Source organism: Meles meles, chromosome 1, assembly GCF_922984935.1.
Source record: "Meles meles chromosome 1, mMelMel3.1 paternal haplotype, whole genome shotgun sequence".
Classification (NCBI taxonomy): domain Eukaryota; kingdom Metazoa; phylum Chordata; class Mammalia; order Carnivora; family Mustelidae; genus Meles; species Meles meles.
In genome coordinates, this window is record NC_060066.1 from 49,660,187 (window position 1) to 49,679,240 (window position 19,054).

At 36.5% G+C, this 19,054-nt stretch overlaps 1 protein-coding gene and 1 pseudogene across 3 annotated transcripts in view; one reads left to right on the forward strand and one right to left on the reverse strand.

Annotated features, from left to right (window-relative positions):
• Nucleotides 1-19,054, reverse strand: part of WWP1 (WW domain containing E3 ubiquitin protein ligase 1) — a 113,299-nt gene that overhangs the window by 74,886 nt on the left and 19,359 nt on the right. For all 3 annotated transcript variants that reach the window (XM_046005078.1, XM_046005085.1, XM_046005073.1), the window contains exons 2-3: nt 16,828-16,923; nt 6,480-6,570 (exon numbers count right to left, since the gene is read on the reverse strand). In XM_046005078.1, the coding sequence (XP_045861034.1) occupies nt 6,480-6,549 (70 nt within the window). In that variant the 5' untranslated portion in view covers nt 6,550-6,570; nt 16,828-16,923. The remainder of the gene's footprint in view (nt 1-6,479; nt 6,571-16,827; nt 16,924-19,054) is intronic.
• LOC123943648 overlaps nt 10,615-19,054 on the forward strand; it is a 28,020-nt pseudogene continuing 19,580 nt past the window's right edge.

The following is a 19,054-nucleotide window of genomic DNA, read 5'->3' on the forward strand; positions in this document are numbered from 1 at the left end:
GGGATGTTTCACAGAAATGGATTCACACAACACATGGTCTTCTGTTACTGGCTTTGTCACTCAGTATGCTTTCAAGGTTCATCCATGTTGTAGCATGTATCAGTACTTTAATCCTTTTACTAACAAATAATATTCCCACTGTATGGGTATACTTTTTAGTTATTGATTCTTCAGTTGATAGAGATCTTGGTTGTTTCTACTTTTTGTCTATTGTGTGTAATACTGCTCAACATTTGTGCACAAGTTTTCATGTGGACATATATTTTCATTTCTTTTGCCATACACCTAGGAGTGGAACTGCTGGGTATAATAACTCTGTGGAATAATGCCAGATTGTTTTCCAAAATGGCGGTACCATTTTACATTCCCACCAGCAGGGTATAAGGGTGCCAATTTCTCCATATCCTTGTCAACAATTTGAATTTAATACTGAACTGCATCAAACCTCAAAAGAAAGGAAGTATTTTCAGATTCAACATACCTATGAACCTCTCTGCCAGGTAGTGTTTCATACTTGCCTACTGAAAATTAGATAAAGTTCGGCAATTTCAAAAAAATGCTTTACCAGGAAAGTTCATTTCCCAAAAAGGGGAAGTATTTGCTTTTTCAAATAAAAACATTAATTTCTCAAATGACATTCTGAAATTAATCACGACCACTCATGAAGTGAATTTTATATCAGACTTGCCTGATTTGGAGGAAGACCTGTTTTATTTTGGCTAAACAATTACTTTTAAATATTATTTTTGCAACTACTAATTCAAATGAGGAGTACAAATTTTCAGGGCAAAGTACTAGCTACCAAGCAGCAGTTAAAACTTACCAAGATCACCTCTACAGTCTATTACTTATGAATACTGTGAGTCTGAGAAAGGGGAATACCCTCCCCCTTCCATGCCACGCCTATACCACATGTTAAAGATAGGAACATAAGCTAATGTAGGCTTCTATTCTATGATGAAAGAACAGTAACACAGTCACATGAAGAAATCACTGAAATATGAAGTGATAAATGCTGCAGCAGAAGTAGAGTATTTGAAATACAGTAGAGTCTTCAATTAATTTTTCTTCTTTTTAGAAAGAGAAAAAGAGGGTGGGAGAGCAGGACACACAGGGAGAAAGAAAATATCTTAAGCAGGCTCCAGGCCCAGCATGGAGCATGACACAGGGCTTAATCCATTTCACAACCCTGAGATCATGACCTGAGCCAAAATCAAGAATTGGATGATTAACTGACTGAGCTACCCAAGTGCCCTAGAGTCTTCAATTAATACCTGAAGAATAGAAAGAGAGACTCAAAGGAAAATACTGTATTTAAGAACTAGCAACTATTACTCTATTATTATTAATTATTACATAGTATTAACTCCTCTGAGTTAATTGCAGATACATTCAAAATATATCCACTGTATACCTTTTATTGGCAAAGTCTTCAATAACACTAGGCGTCGGCAAGGTAAGGAAAATGATTTTTAAAAGATTAAAATTTTTAATTTCACAAGAAATGTATAATATGATGGCAAAAAATGTACATATAAGTAACTAAAATGCTACAATTTTAAGTAAAGATAAACCTTATTAATTCAAATAAGAATCCTAGTTAGTCAAGTAAATAGGATAAACTCCATTTTCTCATTTATTAAGTTGCCTTTGTGTTATACACAAAATGTCATTATATAAATACCAAAAATCTATCAGAGAGTCCTGTATACGTGTATGTAAAGAGAGAGAATTTAAGAATCCCACTCACAGTAACACCTCCCCTCAAAAAAAAAACCTAGTAATAATCTTAATAAATGTATAGGATCTATATGAAGATAACTATAAAACTTCACTGATGGACATAAGACTTAAAGGGAATGACATGATATATTCCTGGATTCGAAGTTTTACACTGAAATATTTCAATTATCTCTAATTTAACAAATTATTTTTAAATGACCTAAATGAAAACATTAACATGGTTTTGAGGGAGTTTTTTGGGAGGCACACCAACAGAGGAAAAGGGAAGGAAACTCTAAAATTCGAATGAAAGATAAAGAAAATTCAAGAATAGTGAAGATATATTTTAAATTACCAAGTAATGAGAGACTTTTCCCAATATACTTTTAAAGTACTATAAAACAGAAAAAATAAAGTACTATAAAATGAAGTTACTAAAACAGTCTGACTATGATGTAAGGACAGAAATGAAGAGAAGAGAATAAGATATTTGTGTATGACAATGGTGGCATTTCACATCAGTGGGAAAACACAGATTATTCCATAAATGTTGAAGCATTTGAAAAGAGTAGTTAAATTCGTAATTCACTACATTCATACAAAAATATGATGATACATATGAGCACAATTAAATTTAAAAAATGATAGTAAGTTATAAGAAGACACAAAACCTAAACAAGTTGCAAATATGAATATAAGAGCCCATTAATTTTTCAATCTCGAGTCTGTTTTAACATGCTTTGCATTTTGTTTCTCAACATTTCCTGCAGAAAGCCTGAAATCTCAACTACTAAGGTTGATACTTGTCTAGGTGCTATAATGTTTATGTGTATGCTTCATTCCAGTATTAATACCATATTATGGTAGGTAGCTTTCTCTTCCATTTTCTTCTGTTACACTTTTCCTGTTCTGCATGATCAATGTTCATATTCTTATTTATTATTGGCAAATCAGTTATGGGTTAAAAACAGAAATAGGAATAAAAATAAATCAGCTAATAGAGTAACTCAGTTTATAGACCATAACCTACCAGACTGCAATAGCAGAAGGGCCTTAGTCATGGTACTGATCTAAAAGTAAAAGAAGTATCAATACAAAGAAAGGAAGGAAGGAAGGAAGGAAGGAAGATCAACACAGAGGTCAATATTCTCTAATAAAAGGAGCGACAACTTGGGAGTCCAAAAATCTTGGTTGCTTTCCTATTACTAATAGAAGGAACTTACTCTGATTCTTGGTCTTAACTGGTAAAACAGTAAATATTTATTCCAAAAGGTATTGTTAAATCAGTAAGACTACATTTTAAGGTGCTTTGTTTTTAAAAAAAAATCAGGTCAGACTATGGAAAGAACCTAGATGTCCATCAACAGATGAATGGATAAAGAAGATGTGGTATATATACACAATGGAATACTATGCAGCCATCAAAAGAAATGAAATCATGCCATTTGCGACGAAGTGGATGGAACTAGAGCGTATCATGCTTAGTGAAATAAGTCAATCGGAGAAAGACAACTATCATATGATCTCCCTGATATGAGGACATGGAGAAGCAACATGGGGGGGTAGGGGGATAGGAGAAGAGTAAATGAAACAAGATGGGATTGGGAGGGAGACAAACCATAAATGACTCTTAATCTCACAAAACAAACTGGGGGTTGCTGGGGGGAGGTGGGATTGGGAGAGGGGGAGTGGGCTATGGACATTGGGGAGGGGAGGCGAACCATAAGAGACTATGTACTCTGAAAAACAACCTGAGGGTTTTGAAGGGTCAGGGGTGGGACGTTGGGGCAACCTGAGGGTTTTGAAGGGTCAGGGGTGGGAGGTTGGGGGAAAAGGTGGTGGGTAATGGGGAGGGCACGTTTTGCATGGAGCACTGGGTGTTGTGCAAAAAGAATGAATACTGTTACACTGAAAAAAATAAATAAAATGAAAATAAAAAAATGAAAAAAAAAAATCAGGTCAACAAAATGAAAGAAAGGTAAAGACAAGAAGAGAAGGGAGAAAAGCCTAAAATCTGGTACCATCTAGCATATGTCCCAGTTCAGTTTCCCAAGAGCATCACTGTATTTCAAAGGAGAACAGTAACTGATACTCAAAAAGATAAATACCATATACTGGCACTACTTGCACTTCTCTGGTCCACAACTCTTTAACAACTGGTTCTCCAGACTTCTGGTGATTCCGTGAGCTACCTGGTAGCTGTTCAGTAAGTTTCTTTTTGGCTCAATTCAGTCAGATCAGGTTTTTTTATTTCAACTAAGAACTCACAGAAAGGTTAAGACCAGGAAGAAAGTTACACATCAGATAAAGTGGCCACAGGTAGGTCCTGCACAAATAACACTGAACACCAAAAATGTGGCTCAACCAAAATTTCTATTGAACAAAAGAAGAAATATCAGGAATTATGCAAGCGGTTAAGTAGAGTACACATCAGTATCATCCAGGGAATTCCTTCAAAAATATACGTCCCCACAGCTGACTGAAAACGAAATACAATATCCCTTAAACCTGGCTCAACCTCACTCATAATGAGAGAAAATATATTTACAATGACACTATGTTAAATACCACTTTTTACCTAACTGTCAACAAACCAAAGCTTGGTAACATATTTTGATGAGGCTATGGGGAAATAGGCACTCTCTTAGATAGCTACAGAAAACGGTACAGATCTTATAGAGAGGAATATGGCAATAACTGGCAATATTACATGTGCTTACTCCTTGACTCAGCAATCTCATTCTTGGATTCTATCCTAATGAAACATGAGCAAAAACAAGAAACGGCATTTGCATAAAGCTATTTATTGTAGTACTATTTGTAACAGCAAAAGAGTAGAACCATGATGTCCATCAACAGAAGACTGGTTGCATTAGCTTTGGTACATCTATTCAACAGAGTATTTATTGTGCAGCAACAAAAAGGTATATACCCTACTATGGAGCAAACCTCAGGAGATTACTACTGTTACATGAAGAAAAGTAAGGTGCAGAAAAGTACCTTAAGTGCCAGGTTGGGAGGAGATATATGAATATATATATTGTACACATCTGCTTATATTTTCAAAAAGCAATGGGAAAATGAACCGAAACTAATAAAAATGTTTATGTACATTTTTAGGTAATGGAGAGAGGTGGAAGGGATGGCATGGAGTAACCAGGCCTCTTCAAATGTACCTCGATTTAACAGTTTTAACTCCAGAGCTATATAAATGCTTTCTTTACATGAAATAAACAAAACTAAATAAAAATAAATGAAAGCAATAAACCTAACCGATCATCCAGTTGGTGTAAAACCGAATGGAAAATTACATTAAGTTACTTTCAAATGTGCGATTCTGACTATACATCCTGGGCGGGGTGGGGGTGGGGCTCACAAAGAATTCTTAAACTGCAATGAGTGGGCCTGCTGTTTTCAGTAATTTTAACATTGCCTGTGTGTGTGTGTGTGTGTGTGTGTGTGTGTGTGTGTGTTTCAGGATAACACAGATACAATTATGTTATTGTTATTTGGAATTAAGATTTCTGGGCTAAGAGAAAAGCAACAAATACAAAGTCAAATAAGGTAAAAATATCTCTTTTCTTTTAATGGAACACGGTAGTTAGAGACTACAGCTATTCTGACTTTGAACTATCAGCATGAACTCAGGATTTGTTTTTTCTTTCTAAGACAATAAACATTTCCTAGCTCTGGTCACTGAAAATTCCTAGAGCCCTCACAGCAGTAAGTACCATAGGGATTACAGTCTTCCTACTCTGGCTTCAATCCCACCCCTCCCGAGACAAATATAATTTCTAGTATTTTTAAGCACAGAGCTGCATACACAACCCTTTTTTTTTTTTTTTTACATCCACCTGGTTGTATACTATGCACACTGCTCTCCACCTTTGACTTAACAATACTATCTTAGAACTTGGCTCCTTTGGGCACATACACTTATTTCATTGTCTAACTAGGATTCCATTGCCAGTCTCTCGCTATTACAAACTTTCTCCCTCTCCCCCTCAATATATACTCTACCTCAGGTATTTTTTTTTATCTTACAGGTATTTATATTGTTTATATATAATGAGTGAATTATCTTAAGTCTCCTAACCAAGACTCTCCCATCTTCTGCAAATGTTCCCTCTCCCTCTAATAATGCTTTCTGCATTGAGATGAATTCTGACTCCTCCAGGAGTTAAAACTGTTATGCCCTGTGAGTTCTTCTCTTACCCTGTTTTCCTGTGTCTGCAGGCCATCCAGATCCCAAGCAGACTAAAGACACCTTCCTCTCAGTTCTCACTGCATCAAGTTAATAGTCACTCTGCATTGCAATTCTCCATATAAAACAAACCTGTCTCCACACTAAACACTAAATTCCTGGAGAACTAGAGCCTTGTGATTTCATACATGTAATCCCACTTAAATATTTCCCAATGACTGGATGCGTGAATAGATGCAAAAAGGCCTTCAGCATCCTTCTCCATCCTAATAACCATTTAAGGACCAGTTCAAAGATGCTTATTCTAACACCCGAATTCTCCCACCACCAAAGAGGATGTATCTTCTCTTCATCCAGCACAGGTACAATAAATATTTACTGAATAAATAAAAAACTTTTAGGAAGTTTCTATCTTTAAGGCCTGTGGCAACAAATACATCACAGTGTGAATCTAAAAGAAAAGATAACTGCGGAGTAAGTTTACTCAATTAGGTCTCAAAAAAGTTTTATCAGGGAATCACTATTTTAAGTTATTATGAAAATCATAACTTACCAGTTACCTGTAACTGTAACCTTCCACTGTGGTTATTACTAGTATCAGACTGTGGTGAAGCAGTGGCCATGTCCCAATATTCAGCTTATACCTATTAAAAAGTCAATTTATTCACGTGTTAGATAAGAGTATAACTTTCAATATGATTAAAACTGTTTGAGTCAATTAAGAAACCAAACCTAATATAAAATTTTCAACTCATCAAATGACATATTCACAGCTGTCCTCCATTTAAAATTATAACTTAGTACTAAAGCATTACAGAAGAATATGGCCAATGAAAAATATCTGGGTCAATTTGAACAAAATACATAACAATGCTAGAAATCCTGCATTACGTGTTCATTTATTTATTTTTTTATTTATTTTTATTATGTTCAGTTAGCAACTGCATAGTACATCATTAGTTTTTGATGTAGCGTTAAACAGTTCATTGGTTGCATATTAACACCCAGTGCTCATCACAACACATGCCCTCCTTAATACTCAGCACCCAGCTACCCTACCCTCCAACCCCTCTCTACTTGTTGACTTACAAATATACAATTTTTATTTATTTACTGTATTTATTATTTATTTACTGTATTTATTTAGTTGCTAGATTACTTATCTGAACCACCTAAGTAAATTGCCCCTTCATCTTTTAATACTTCAGTGTATACTTCCTAATAAAAATATGCTCTTTATTTCTAAAAAAAAAAAAAAAAAAAAAAAAAAAAAAAAAATGCTCTTTAACAACAGAACAATGATCAAATTCAGGAATTTAACTAGTAAGTTACTATTCTCTCTTATACAGCCCACATTCCGTAATTTCATCAATTGTTCCAAACAAGGCATTTTATCATACTTTTTCACCACAGTACTTAGTTCAGATTTATATACTGCATTAGTTGTCATATCCCCAGTAAATTTTACATGATTCTTTTTATCGATAATTTTTTTCATGTTCTGCTCCCTTCCTCCACTTCAATTTTTACTTTTTAAATAAAATACAAAGTAGCTGAGCTACTTTGGCTTTCTTCCGCATGACAAATATTTTAAGACTAAAACTTCTATCCCCCCTTAACCCACTAAAGGATGAAGTGGAACATTCTGGTCAAGACTGAGAAATACTAATGAATGTAACATTTATCTTGTTTTTCCCTGTTTGTAGTATCTTCTATGCTCCATTTAGATCCTTCCCCCAAATTCAGGAATCTAATGGTCTAAAATCATTGTACGCTCTTATTTGTAGTTGCATGTATTATGTGCCTGTACATATGCATTTGTGTGTATAAAAAGATGAACAGTTGTATACTATTTGATCAACTAATTCTAGTTTATACAAATTCACAGATTGTGAGATGTTATTCAGACCAATGCTGTCATTCTGCAGATGAGAAAACCAGCTCAAGGATTTTATCACCTGCAGATACCTCAGCTGTCATGTGCATATGAGAAAAGCAATGGGAATAGAAGCTTTAGGTGATGAATGTACAATGAAGAAAATCAATGGAAACTGAAGGTTTTCAATTTCAAGCAGCTGGTATACTAAATATTCTGAAAGGTCCTCCTGCTTCAGTGTAAAAGATCCTGAATAAATTAAAACCAGTGTAGTTTCTGAACACTGCTATGTTCTCAAGAAGTATAAGAAAGTATCAAGCTTATACCCACCCCATGTAATAGCAGCAAAAATGCTTTTTTTAACTAAGTTGAAAAAGAAGAGGACAGTGAGTAGTAGTAAGGGAAAAAAAAAATTTTTTTTAACTAGAGTATTGCCCTGGATGTGCAAGCTGATAGTAGTACTGGGATCGAGAGAGAAAACATTGGGTCTGCTCCAAGGTAAGGGAGCTGAGACTCCCACAAGAAGCAAAAGCCCAAATCAGCTGTGACCTGTAGCACAGAAGCAGCATATACATTATGCTTGCAGGAAAGCACCCCAATTTAAGCCACTGGGATTACCCAAAACAAAGAGCAACCAATTATAAGCCTACAGTTAAAAAAAAAAATCCAACTTACAAGAAAACAAGCCACCATGACTGAGCAGAAACAAAAAATAATAGTTTCTGACCCTACATGGATTTTTATGTATTATAATTATTAAGTATAAACTTTTAAAACTTTAGTTTTAGCAACAGAAGATAAAACATGGTCAAGCAAAAAGAAAAATGGCATTGCATATTTGAAAAAGAGTCAGAATTTAACTCTTGTTTTTTAAAGATTTTATCTATCTATTTGAGAGACAGAGCATGTTCGGGGGGCGAGGTGGAGGGAGAAGCTGACTCCTTCCATACCCCACGTCCCCCCGATCAGGGAGCCTGCTGTGGGATTTGATCCCAAGACCCTGAAGGCAGACACTTATTACAGACTGAACCACCCAGACACCCCTGTTTTAACTCTTCATTTTTGAAATAATTTCAGATTTACAGGAAAGCTGTGACAGGAACAGAATTCTCATATACCCCAGCTTCCCCCACTATTAACATCTCACATTAGTATGCCACATTTGTCATAATTAATGAGCCAATGTCAATATGATTACTAATTAAATTCCAGTTTTTTCAGATTAGATAGAACTTGAGAGGATCAGCAGATTTGAATATGAATCTGAAAAAGTCACTTATTAAGTAATACTGAAGAAAAGAGATGGAAAAAGCAAAAGAAGGCTAAAAGACATGAAGCTAATTGGACATCTATTTCTATTCATATCCCTGGAAATGAAAAAAGAAGAGGTCACACTAGGAGACAAAATGACTTAATTTCCTAGAAACAATGAAAGATATTTATCCACAGTTCTAAGAAATATAGCATATATATGTATGTGTATATATACATTCATATATGCATCCACATATACATATGCACACATAATATATATGTGTATATATATATGTATAAATAAATAAATAAAAGGTGGGATAAACAAAGACATTCTCAGGTGGCCACAGAGCAGTGAAAATGCAGGACACCAAAAAAGGACCAGGATAAAAAGCAGTCAGAGAAAAGAGACTGCACACCAAACAAGCGACTAGTGTGATAGCAGAATTCTCAACAGCAACAATGAACGCAAAGAAGGTAGAGAACAAGTTTATCTACAAAGAACTGAGTAAAAAATTATTCAACCACCAAAATTCTCTTTGGTGAATATGAAAGGCATTAAGACATTGCCAGAAAAACCAATATAGAGTTTATCAACAGTAGACCTTTAAGAAAACCTAAAGAACATGTTTCATAAAAGAACAAAATTACCACAGAAGGATGCTCTAAGAGGCAAGAAGGGAAAGATGAGTGAAGAAACTGGTAAGCATACAAGTATATCTAAATAAATTTTGTCTGAATAAAATAGCAACTTCTTATTACGGTATTTAAAGAAAACCAGTATAAACCATTAATATATGGAACAATGAACAGAAGCATATAGGAGAGGGGGCAGGGCAGGGGAGAAAAGGATAGGAGTTAACAGTGTAAATCCTTGCATTGTTCAGCAGAAGAATTATAATCTACTTTAATTTTATTTTTATTTATTTATTTATTTATTAAGATTTTTATTTATTTATTTGACAGCGAGAGAGAGAGATCACAGGTAGGCAGAGAGGCAGGCAGAGAGAGAGGGAAGCAGGCTCCCTGCCGAGCAGAGAGCCCGATGTGGGACTCGATCCCAGGACCCTGAGATCATGACCTGAGCCAAAGGCAGCGGCTTAACCCACTGAGCCACCCAGGCGCCCCTAATCTACTTTAATTTTAGACCATACTGCATTCCCAGCAGAATTTCAAGAGTAATCATAAAATTATAGAAATAGACTATAATTTCCAAGCTAGTAGAGTAGAAAAGAATTTAAAAAAACTAACAACTCAATCCATCCAAAAAGTAAAAAGCATAAATAACCAAAACTATCAGAAAGCACAAAGTAAGAGAGTCCAAACATCAAAATAATCACAACAAATACACAGATGCATTCAAGATAAGAGATACCTACCAAGTAAAGATACTGATTAGATAAAAGCAAAATATGGAAAAGAACATACTAGACAAATATAGCAGAAAGCTGGGATCAGTGATAATAGCAGACAAACAGCATTATTAAGGAGAACAAAGAAAATAATACAACATGCAAATAAATAGACCTAAAACTGTAAATTTGCATGCTTTTAAAAAATGCTTCCCCACATATTGGCCTCAGCAAGAAAGATGGGGAAGGCTATCTCCCTAACAGACTTCCTGGCTGAGGATGGCAGCACTGGTGGGGGAAGCATACCTGTCCCCAAACCAGTAAGCCGGACTGATCTGGAAGATGTTTCAACCACGTGGCACAGTAATGATGACAATATGTGTAAGGCACCACCAACTGACCACTGCTCCACAAGTTGCCTGGCAAGCTAGTATCAAGCAGAGCTATCTTCCCAAATTGCTGCTTCTCTAGGGAACACAACTTGTGATGACATGACAGAAGTCCACATTAAGGAATTCTTAAGAGAATTAAATATCAGTAGAGTGCACTTACCATTTGAATCCGGCAAACCAGAGAGGTTGAAAGGTTGTGACTGCATAGAGTTTGAGAACCTGTCTTCCTCGCTTGGTACCCTGAGCCTCAATAAAGAGTCTCTGGTTAACAAAATTCCAATGGACACTCTTGACCAAGCTCAAGATAAAAAGACAAGGATGCTCATTCTTTTGACGGAGCAAGGAATCAGGATTCTCACAAAATACCCAAACAGACAGCCTGGATGACTATCTACCTAGAAGAGGTGATGACAGTTTTGAAAGCAAACATCATGATTATTATGGAGGCCAGGATTGCTATGATCACTAACACTGATTACTAACAGAGACTATGATTGAGGGTATGACTCCAGGATGAAACAGCAGCAGAAGTATATATGGTAGTGGGTACAACACGGATGATGACTACAGAGGAAGTGGCACCACCAGGAAGACCAATATGATAGACATGATGTTCAGCTGGGCAGCTCCAAAGATGATTATTCTGGGGATGATCACAGATGCGATGACAGAGGTCATCCCAAAGAACCAAACTGAATCTAAAGCTTCAGAGTACCCTAAGGAAGATGACTCCTTGGCTACTACCTCCCAGTCTAGTCAAGCAGCTCTTATGGTTGGAGCAGCAAGGCCTACTAACCGAGCTATAAGAGAACAACTAGTTGAAAAGCAGCTCCAGGAAGAACAGGGGAAATCAGAGCATCAGCTAGATGAACCAGAACTAGAATGACAGCCTTAGGAGAGACACTCAAACTGGCAAAGTGAAAAAACTCAGTAACAAGAATGGTCAAGGACATGAAGTTTCTCATCTCAAACTGGGACCTCAGCAGCATCAGCAGCCAGCGCAGGATTAACAAGGAGAGAAAGTGAGAAATCCGGAAAATGAAATACTCATACAGCAGAAGACTGCCACTCTCCAACTTCTCATCTTCCCAAACCCGACCGACTGCTAAAGGTAATGCTGTCCCTTCCATCAAAAGTGGATGCTTGGGTGAAGTGAAATGTTAATTCTTAAGCTTGATTTCAGAGCTCAAACAGAACAGCAATCTCCTACAAAGGATCAGAGGAAAGTAGCTCCAGCTCAACCATCTCAGGAAGATCAACCTGGAAAGGTAAAAATAAACTAGATGGGGTGAGTGTCCAAAAGGGTAGAAGCGGGAAGTCCAGCAGGGCCCAAGATATGAAAGGAACAAAGACAAATGGAAGGAGTCTGAAAGGAAACATGGAAAAAGGATCAAAATTCCAAATCTGGAGGCACCCGGGTAGCTCAATCAGTTAAGTGTCTTGATCTCATCGTCCTTAAGTTTGAGCCCTGTGTTGGGCTCCACACAGGCTTCCAGCCCACGCCAAAAAAAAAAAAAAAAAAAAAAAGGTCCAAATCTGCACCTGAGCGAAAGACAACTGAGGAACCCAGCCTGTAAGTTCAGTACTCTAAGTATGTCACTCTCCGAGCTGATGGATTAGGTTAAAATGAGGGGGAAGTTTATAAGATTTTTTTTTTTTTTTTAATTTGACAGAGAGAGACCACAAGTAGACAGAGAGGCAGGCAGAGAGAGAGAGAGAGGGAAGCAGGCTCCCTGCCGAGCAGAGAGCCCGATGTGGGACTCGATCCCAGGACCCTGAGATCATAACCTGAGCTGAAGGCAGCGGCCTAACCCACTGAGCCACCCAGGCGCCCGAGGGGGAAGTTTATAAAGAATAGACCTCCACATCCTGCACTTTTTTCCTACTCTCTAGCTAACCTGAATCCTGAGCAAATCAAGTATCTATCCAAACAAGACAAAATATACAGACAAATTCAACATTTCTTGGTGAGGGGAAAAAAGCCTCAAAGGATTTTTGTAGCTACAGAAAGAAATTTACAAACTGGCATTGTTGTGGGTGATTTCAAAACACTCCAATTTTTCATAGGTTAAATAGACCAAAAAATAAAAATAAAAAAATGATGAACAAGCAGGACTTAAACATATATAGAACCTTATACCCAGTTATTAGAAAATAAACATTCTTTTCAAGCATAAATGAACATACAAAAAATGAATACATACTGGGACATAATGAAAATCTCACTGAATTCAAAGAATATGTATAATGTTGTTCTGAGGCATGTGACCAAACACAAAACAAAACAAAAAACACAATAATAGGGGGCACCTGGGTGGCTCAGTTGGTTAAAAGCTTGCCTTTGGCTCAGGTCATAATCCCAGGGTCCTGGGATCAAACCCTGCATTGGGCTCCCTGCTCAGCAGGGAATCTGCTTCTCTGCCTCCCTCTGCCCCCAGCTTGCGTGCACATGCGCGCACACTCACACACTCTCTCTCTCTCAAATAAAATCTTTAAAAAAAGCAATAATGGAAGATAATTTTAAAAACACAAATAGAAAATAAAACTTCTAAATATTTCATGGGTCAGAAGAAACCATGCTGAGAAAAGATTTTTTAACTATTAAGAACTGAAGGTATCACATAAAAATTGGTAGGATACAACAAAAGTTAACTTAGAGGCAAATCCATGGCCTTAAAGATTTACACTAGGAAAAGAAAGGCTGAAAATTAGTAAGTTAATAGGCCAGTTTAAGCTAGAAAGAAATCAACAGAGTAAACCCCAGAAAAGTACAGAATAATAAAGAAATGAAACTAATGAAGTAGAAGAAAGGTAACAAAGGATTAACAAAAGGGGACCCGGGTGGCTTAGTCAGTTGCTCATAGGACTCCTGATTACAGCTCAGTTGGTGATCTTGGGTAGTGGTATTGAGCCCTGCTTCGGGCTCTGTGCTCAGGCACAGAGTCTGCTTAAGGTTTCTCTCTCTCTCCCTTACCCCCCCCCACCCCCGCTCACATACATGCTCCCTGGTCTCTGAAATAAATGAAATCTAAAAAAAGAAAAAGAAAAAAAAAGGATTAACAAAGTTTGAATTCTTAGGAAACACTAAAACAAATAAATGTCTGGAAAGACTGATGAAGGGTAAATAAAAGAAAACAAAATAGGGACCCCAAAAGAGACCCAAGGTACATAAGGATATCCTCACGTAACAGACATAACAATGCAGATCTGAGGAATAAAAGGGACAACTAAATAGTACTAAAATTATCTACATGGAAAAAATAAATTGGATCCTCACATCATACACAAAATCAATTCAAGATGGATTAGTGATGTGCATATGAAAGACAAACTTCAAAATTTTTAGAAGAAATTTGAGCAGAAAACTCAAAAAAATTTTTTGTGTGTTCCCTGCCAGGAAAGGATTTCTTTAACAAGTATACCAACCAAAAAAGAAAAGTGTGAGTATTTTGACTATATGGAAACCAAGAACTTCTGTTTATCATAAAACATAATAAAGCAAATTAAAAAGATAGCTACAAACGGGAAGATATTTATAAAACACAAAGCTGATTAAAGGCTTGTATTTAAACTACATGAGAACGTCTACAAAAGCAGGATATAAGGCCTCTTCCTTCAGCTCAAGTCATCATCTCAGGGTTCTGGGATCGAGCTCCGCATCGGGCTCTCTGCTCAGCGGCGAGTCTGCTTCCTCCTCCCTCTCTGCCTACCTCTTTGCCTACTTGTGATTTCTGTCTGTCAAATAAATAAATAAAATCTTTAAAAAAGGGGGGGCAGGATAAAAACAACACAAGTAGGCAAATGGGCAAAAAACTTGAACAGAAATTTTATAGATCAAGGAAACTTGTAAGGCCAATTAGTATATGAAAAGATGGAGAATAGCATTATTCATCAGTGAAATACAAGTTAAAACCACATGAGATGTTATTTTTAAACTCACTAGAAAAAATAAATAAACTCACTAGGATGATAAAAACTGGAAATGTTGACAGTACCAAAAAAATGGCCAAAAAAAGGGCAAAGAAGGTGTTCTTACAGGCTGCTATTAGGTATTTAAATTGGTAAAATCCTCCTAGCAGGTGTGAAAATTGGTACAGTTGCTGGAAAACAACTAGAAAATCTGTATGTCCTTCAATGAGCAATTCTAGGTACATAGTACAGAAATTTTGTAATTGTGTGCCAAATATAAGGATACTTAAAAATAACAAAAAAAAAGAAAGAAAGAAAAATACTCAAATGTCCACTGGTAGAAAAATGGTTAAATGAATTCGGCTGACTTACACAATGGAACACCATACAGCAGTGAGAATGAACTATAGCTGTAGGCAACATGAATGGGTCTTAGAAACCTGATAGTGAATGAAAAAAATACAAATACAAATACAAATGGAGTTCTGAATATTAACATCTTCCCCTCACTCAGTCCCACCTCTAAGATTTAACATTCTACACTGAGGTCATCAAGAAATATTTCCAACTCTTAAACACAAAGAAGAAAGAAATGAATTATTTTGGCAGTCATCATGACCTCATCTTTTCCTATGCATTTCCTTTGAAAATACCACAATTCCATGATGGAGAAAGAAATTCAGATACATGGACACATTGTGGATCCTGAGTCTCAAATGCTTATACAATCAACAAACAACTGAATGAAACCCACTAAAGAAATACTGAGGTCCTAAGGGCAATCAAATGACATACTGTCACTCTTCCAAGGAGTACACTGTGAATCTCATCGAAACATTTCTGCACAAACTAAGAAAACTAGTGTATGGAAATACTTCTGCTGTATTTCTGCATTGTGGATAAAGCACTTTATTTTGTATGTGGCACAGCAATAAGCACACAGTCCGAAAATAAGTCACCACCACTATTTTGTTATAAATTAGGATGAGCACACTGAAAATTTTTCTATGTATTCTTTTATGATACCACCTGAGTGTTTCCTTTGGAACGTATAAAGATTTGTAAAATAGGTCCTCCTCTATAATAAAATACCATTTGTGTGAAGTTTACAAAAGCTACAAAGTTATTAAACTTGGAACAAAAAAATACCTTTGTGGTATTATAATTTTAAAAAGAGGATATAAAAAATCCAGAATAGCAGTTACTTCAGGGGTTGGGGAAAAAATATGAACATGTGGTTACAGAGGTGCTCACAGGTAGCTCTTCAACCATATTGGTACACCTAGTTAGTTCTTAAGTGGTTACTTCCCAAATGTTTGTTTTTATTATTAACTTCCATATGTTACACATAAACTGACATGTTCAAATTACAGAATTTTTTAAAAATTTCAAGAATACATGGAAGGCAAGGATGTAGATAAAGTGCAGATCATTAATTCATCAAGTGTGATGGTAAGGGAGTAGTCTATAGCCTATGTAGGAAAAGAAGGAAAGGACATAGCTTTCACACAGATGATGTGATTAGTCATCCAAGAAAAAGACAATTCTTCCTCTGAACAAAGGATGAGGGATCTAAGGAAAGGCAAAGATATTAATTCATTTGGAGGTAGATCAAAACAAAATTGAGGAACTTTATTACTGAATTAGAAAGGTTAACTGCTTGAGAATAAAGAAGATAAATAAGCACAGGGTTTGTTATTTTGAGTACATGCTTCTGATCATCAGTAACTGCAACTTTAAACTGCAAAATACAACAGAGATTGTTCAAAATTGGTAACTTTTTGTCCTAAAAGGGAAGGAACAAAGCAAATAAAATAATCAAATTCAACATACAATTAGTTCCCATACTCCATTTAATAAGATGAAGTTGTGTGACACTTAAAATACAAAGTACTGCTATATATATTCATTAATCTGGCATTACAATAATGCAGTGTGAGTAGGGAGGCACTGTTCCCTCATTTTACAGATGAGGAAATGGTGCCTCCAAAGTTTTTTAAGTCTATAGTTGTATTTTTATGACAATGTAGGTCTAGAGAGGTATAATTAACTATCAATATATGGAGTCTAAGTGCTAAATAACAGCCTTAGTTAAAAAAGAAGTTGTTCATCACTTACTATGTACCAGGAACTGTGCTAGACACTGGGGATATAAAGATGAGTAAGACACGATTCCTTCTTTCAAGGAGCTCATAGTCTAGTGAGGAGACAAACCTGTAAACAAATAAATAGCTTTCAGTGTTAACAGTTACTAAAACAAACGTGAAATGTAAAGTAGTACATCTGGGGCACATAAGAAAAAGTGGATAATCCAAATTACAGGAATCAGGAAAGGGTTCACAGAAGATAACCAATCTTTGAATGAACTGTGTCTTCAGGTATAATTCTTTAAGAGAAAACTACAGAAGGCATGGAAAATTCAGGGAGCTATTGGAATGCCTAAAAAATGTAAAAAAGATATTATCAAGGGATAAGGCTAACAGAGCAATCTAAATTGTAGAGGATCCTATGGGAATAGTTTATATGGCATTCAAAATATACCAAGCATAGTAGTTTGAAGTTTATCATAGAAGTATCTGATAGGTAACAATGGGTTTCAACATCGAGAATCACATTTCAGAAAAGGAACTTTGGCAGCAGTGGGGTTATATTTAAAATATTAAGTTTCTTGAGTTTCTCTGACCAGAGCAGGTAGCATGAGGGAAAAAACCTCACAAAATATGGAAGATCTTTGACTAGATGGTTTGGGGACAGCTGAGAGTTAGAAAGGATTCTGAACAACTAAAATTTACCACTTCACTATCTGGGTTAAGGTGCCATAACCAGGACAGGGAGAAGAGCAAATTGTGTGAGACAATACAGTGTGAAGTTTAAGAGCCAACTCCTCAGTCTTACTATTTTGATTTCATCTTCTATTCTACCCCTTAACAGCTGTGTGACCAACTATGGCAAAAGAAAAAGCCAAAGTCTGAGTTTTAACAAACTTTTGAGCAAACTGGTTATTCATCCAAATGAATTTAGGTCATAAACTATGCCCAGAGGATATGGCCAGTTATATGTAAGCTGATTTTGTCCAGCTCAAGCCTTTAAAAATGCCATAGAATTGTCTAAGAGTTATTATTCAACCGCAAAGAACAGGGAGTCCTGAATACAGATACTTAACTACGTTTCAGTCCTCCAAGGTTATAGGCCTATTGAATCCCCACTCAGAAGATGTACCTTAATTGCCTGCTTACTTCAAGTCAGGCTTTTTTTTTTTTAAGATTTCATTTATTTATTTGTCAGAGAGAGAGACCACGCACATACAAGCAGGGGGAATAGCAGGCAGAGACAGAGGGAAAGTAGGCTCCCAGCCGAGCAAGGAGCCAGATGCAGGACTCAGTCCCAGGACCCAGGAACATGACCTGAGCTAAAGGCAGGCACTTAACCAACTGAGCCACCCACGTGCCCCAAAAATGGCTTTTTTTTTTTTAAATTTTATTTACTTATTTGACAGAGATCACAAGTAGACAGAGAGGCAGGCAGAGAGAGGTGGTGGGGAAGCAGGCTCCCTGCTGAGCAGAGAGCCCGATGCAGGGCTCAATCCCAGGACCCTGAGATCATGACCTGAGTCAAAGGCAGAGGCCTAACCCACTGAGCCTCCCAGGTGTCCCAACCCACTGAGCCACCCAGGCGCCCCTGGCTTTCTTAAGTAAAGAACACTTTTACTTTCAGAAGCAGTATTAAGAAAAAAGAACACAAATCTGATCCATCTTCCATGCTACGCATGGGATCAAGGGTTGGAAAAGCCAGAAAACTACCGTCACATATCTACCTGCCTGAATCAATTTCACACTTAATGGACTGCCTAGTTTGTAAAGTGGGCATGGTAAGGACACAAAAATGGTGGAAGACAAAAATTCCAACTTCAATACTTAGTCTAGTTTTGAAGACTTTTAGTAAAATTTTAGTAATAAGACAGGATGGTACAGAATCAGGTGCTAGAGATGTTCCATCTAACGAATGTGGAACTTGGAGGATTAGAAAGCCTGCAGTTAAGCAAAGCTATTCTTATCAATGGCACAAAATTTAAAACTCAATGAAAGTGGCCAATATACAAATGAAAAAAGCAGCTTTCCTGCCCTAAAATACCCAAGATTTACCAACTCCAAAGCAGAAAATAAGTATTTCCTGAAAGTACAGACTACAAAGTAGGGGATTTAATTTTAATTAATATAGGAATGTTGCTTCTATATAGAGATCATTATAAAAAGATATTGTTGATCATTTCAATTCATTTATAAAAGGGGACAGTAAATGAGAGGGTGACTGACATACAGATTTGCCAGGACCATCCACGTTTTAG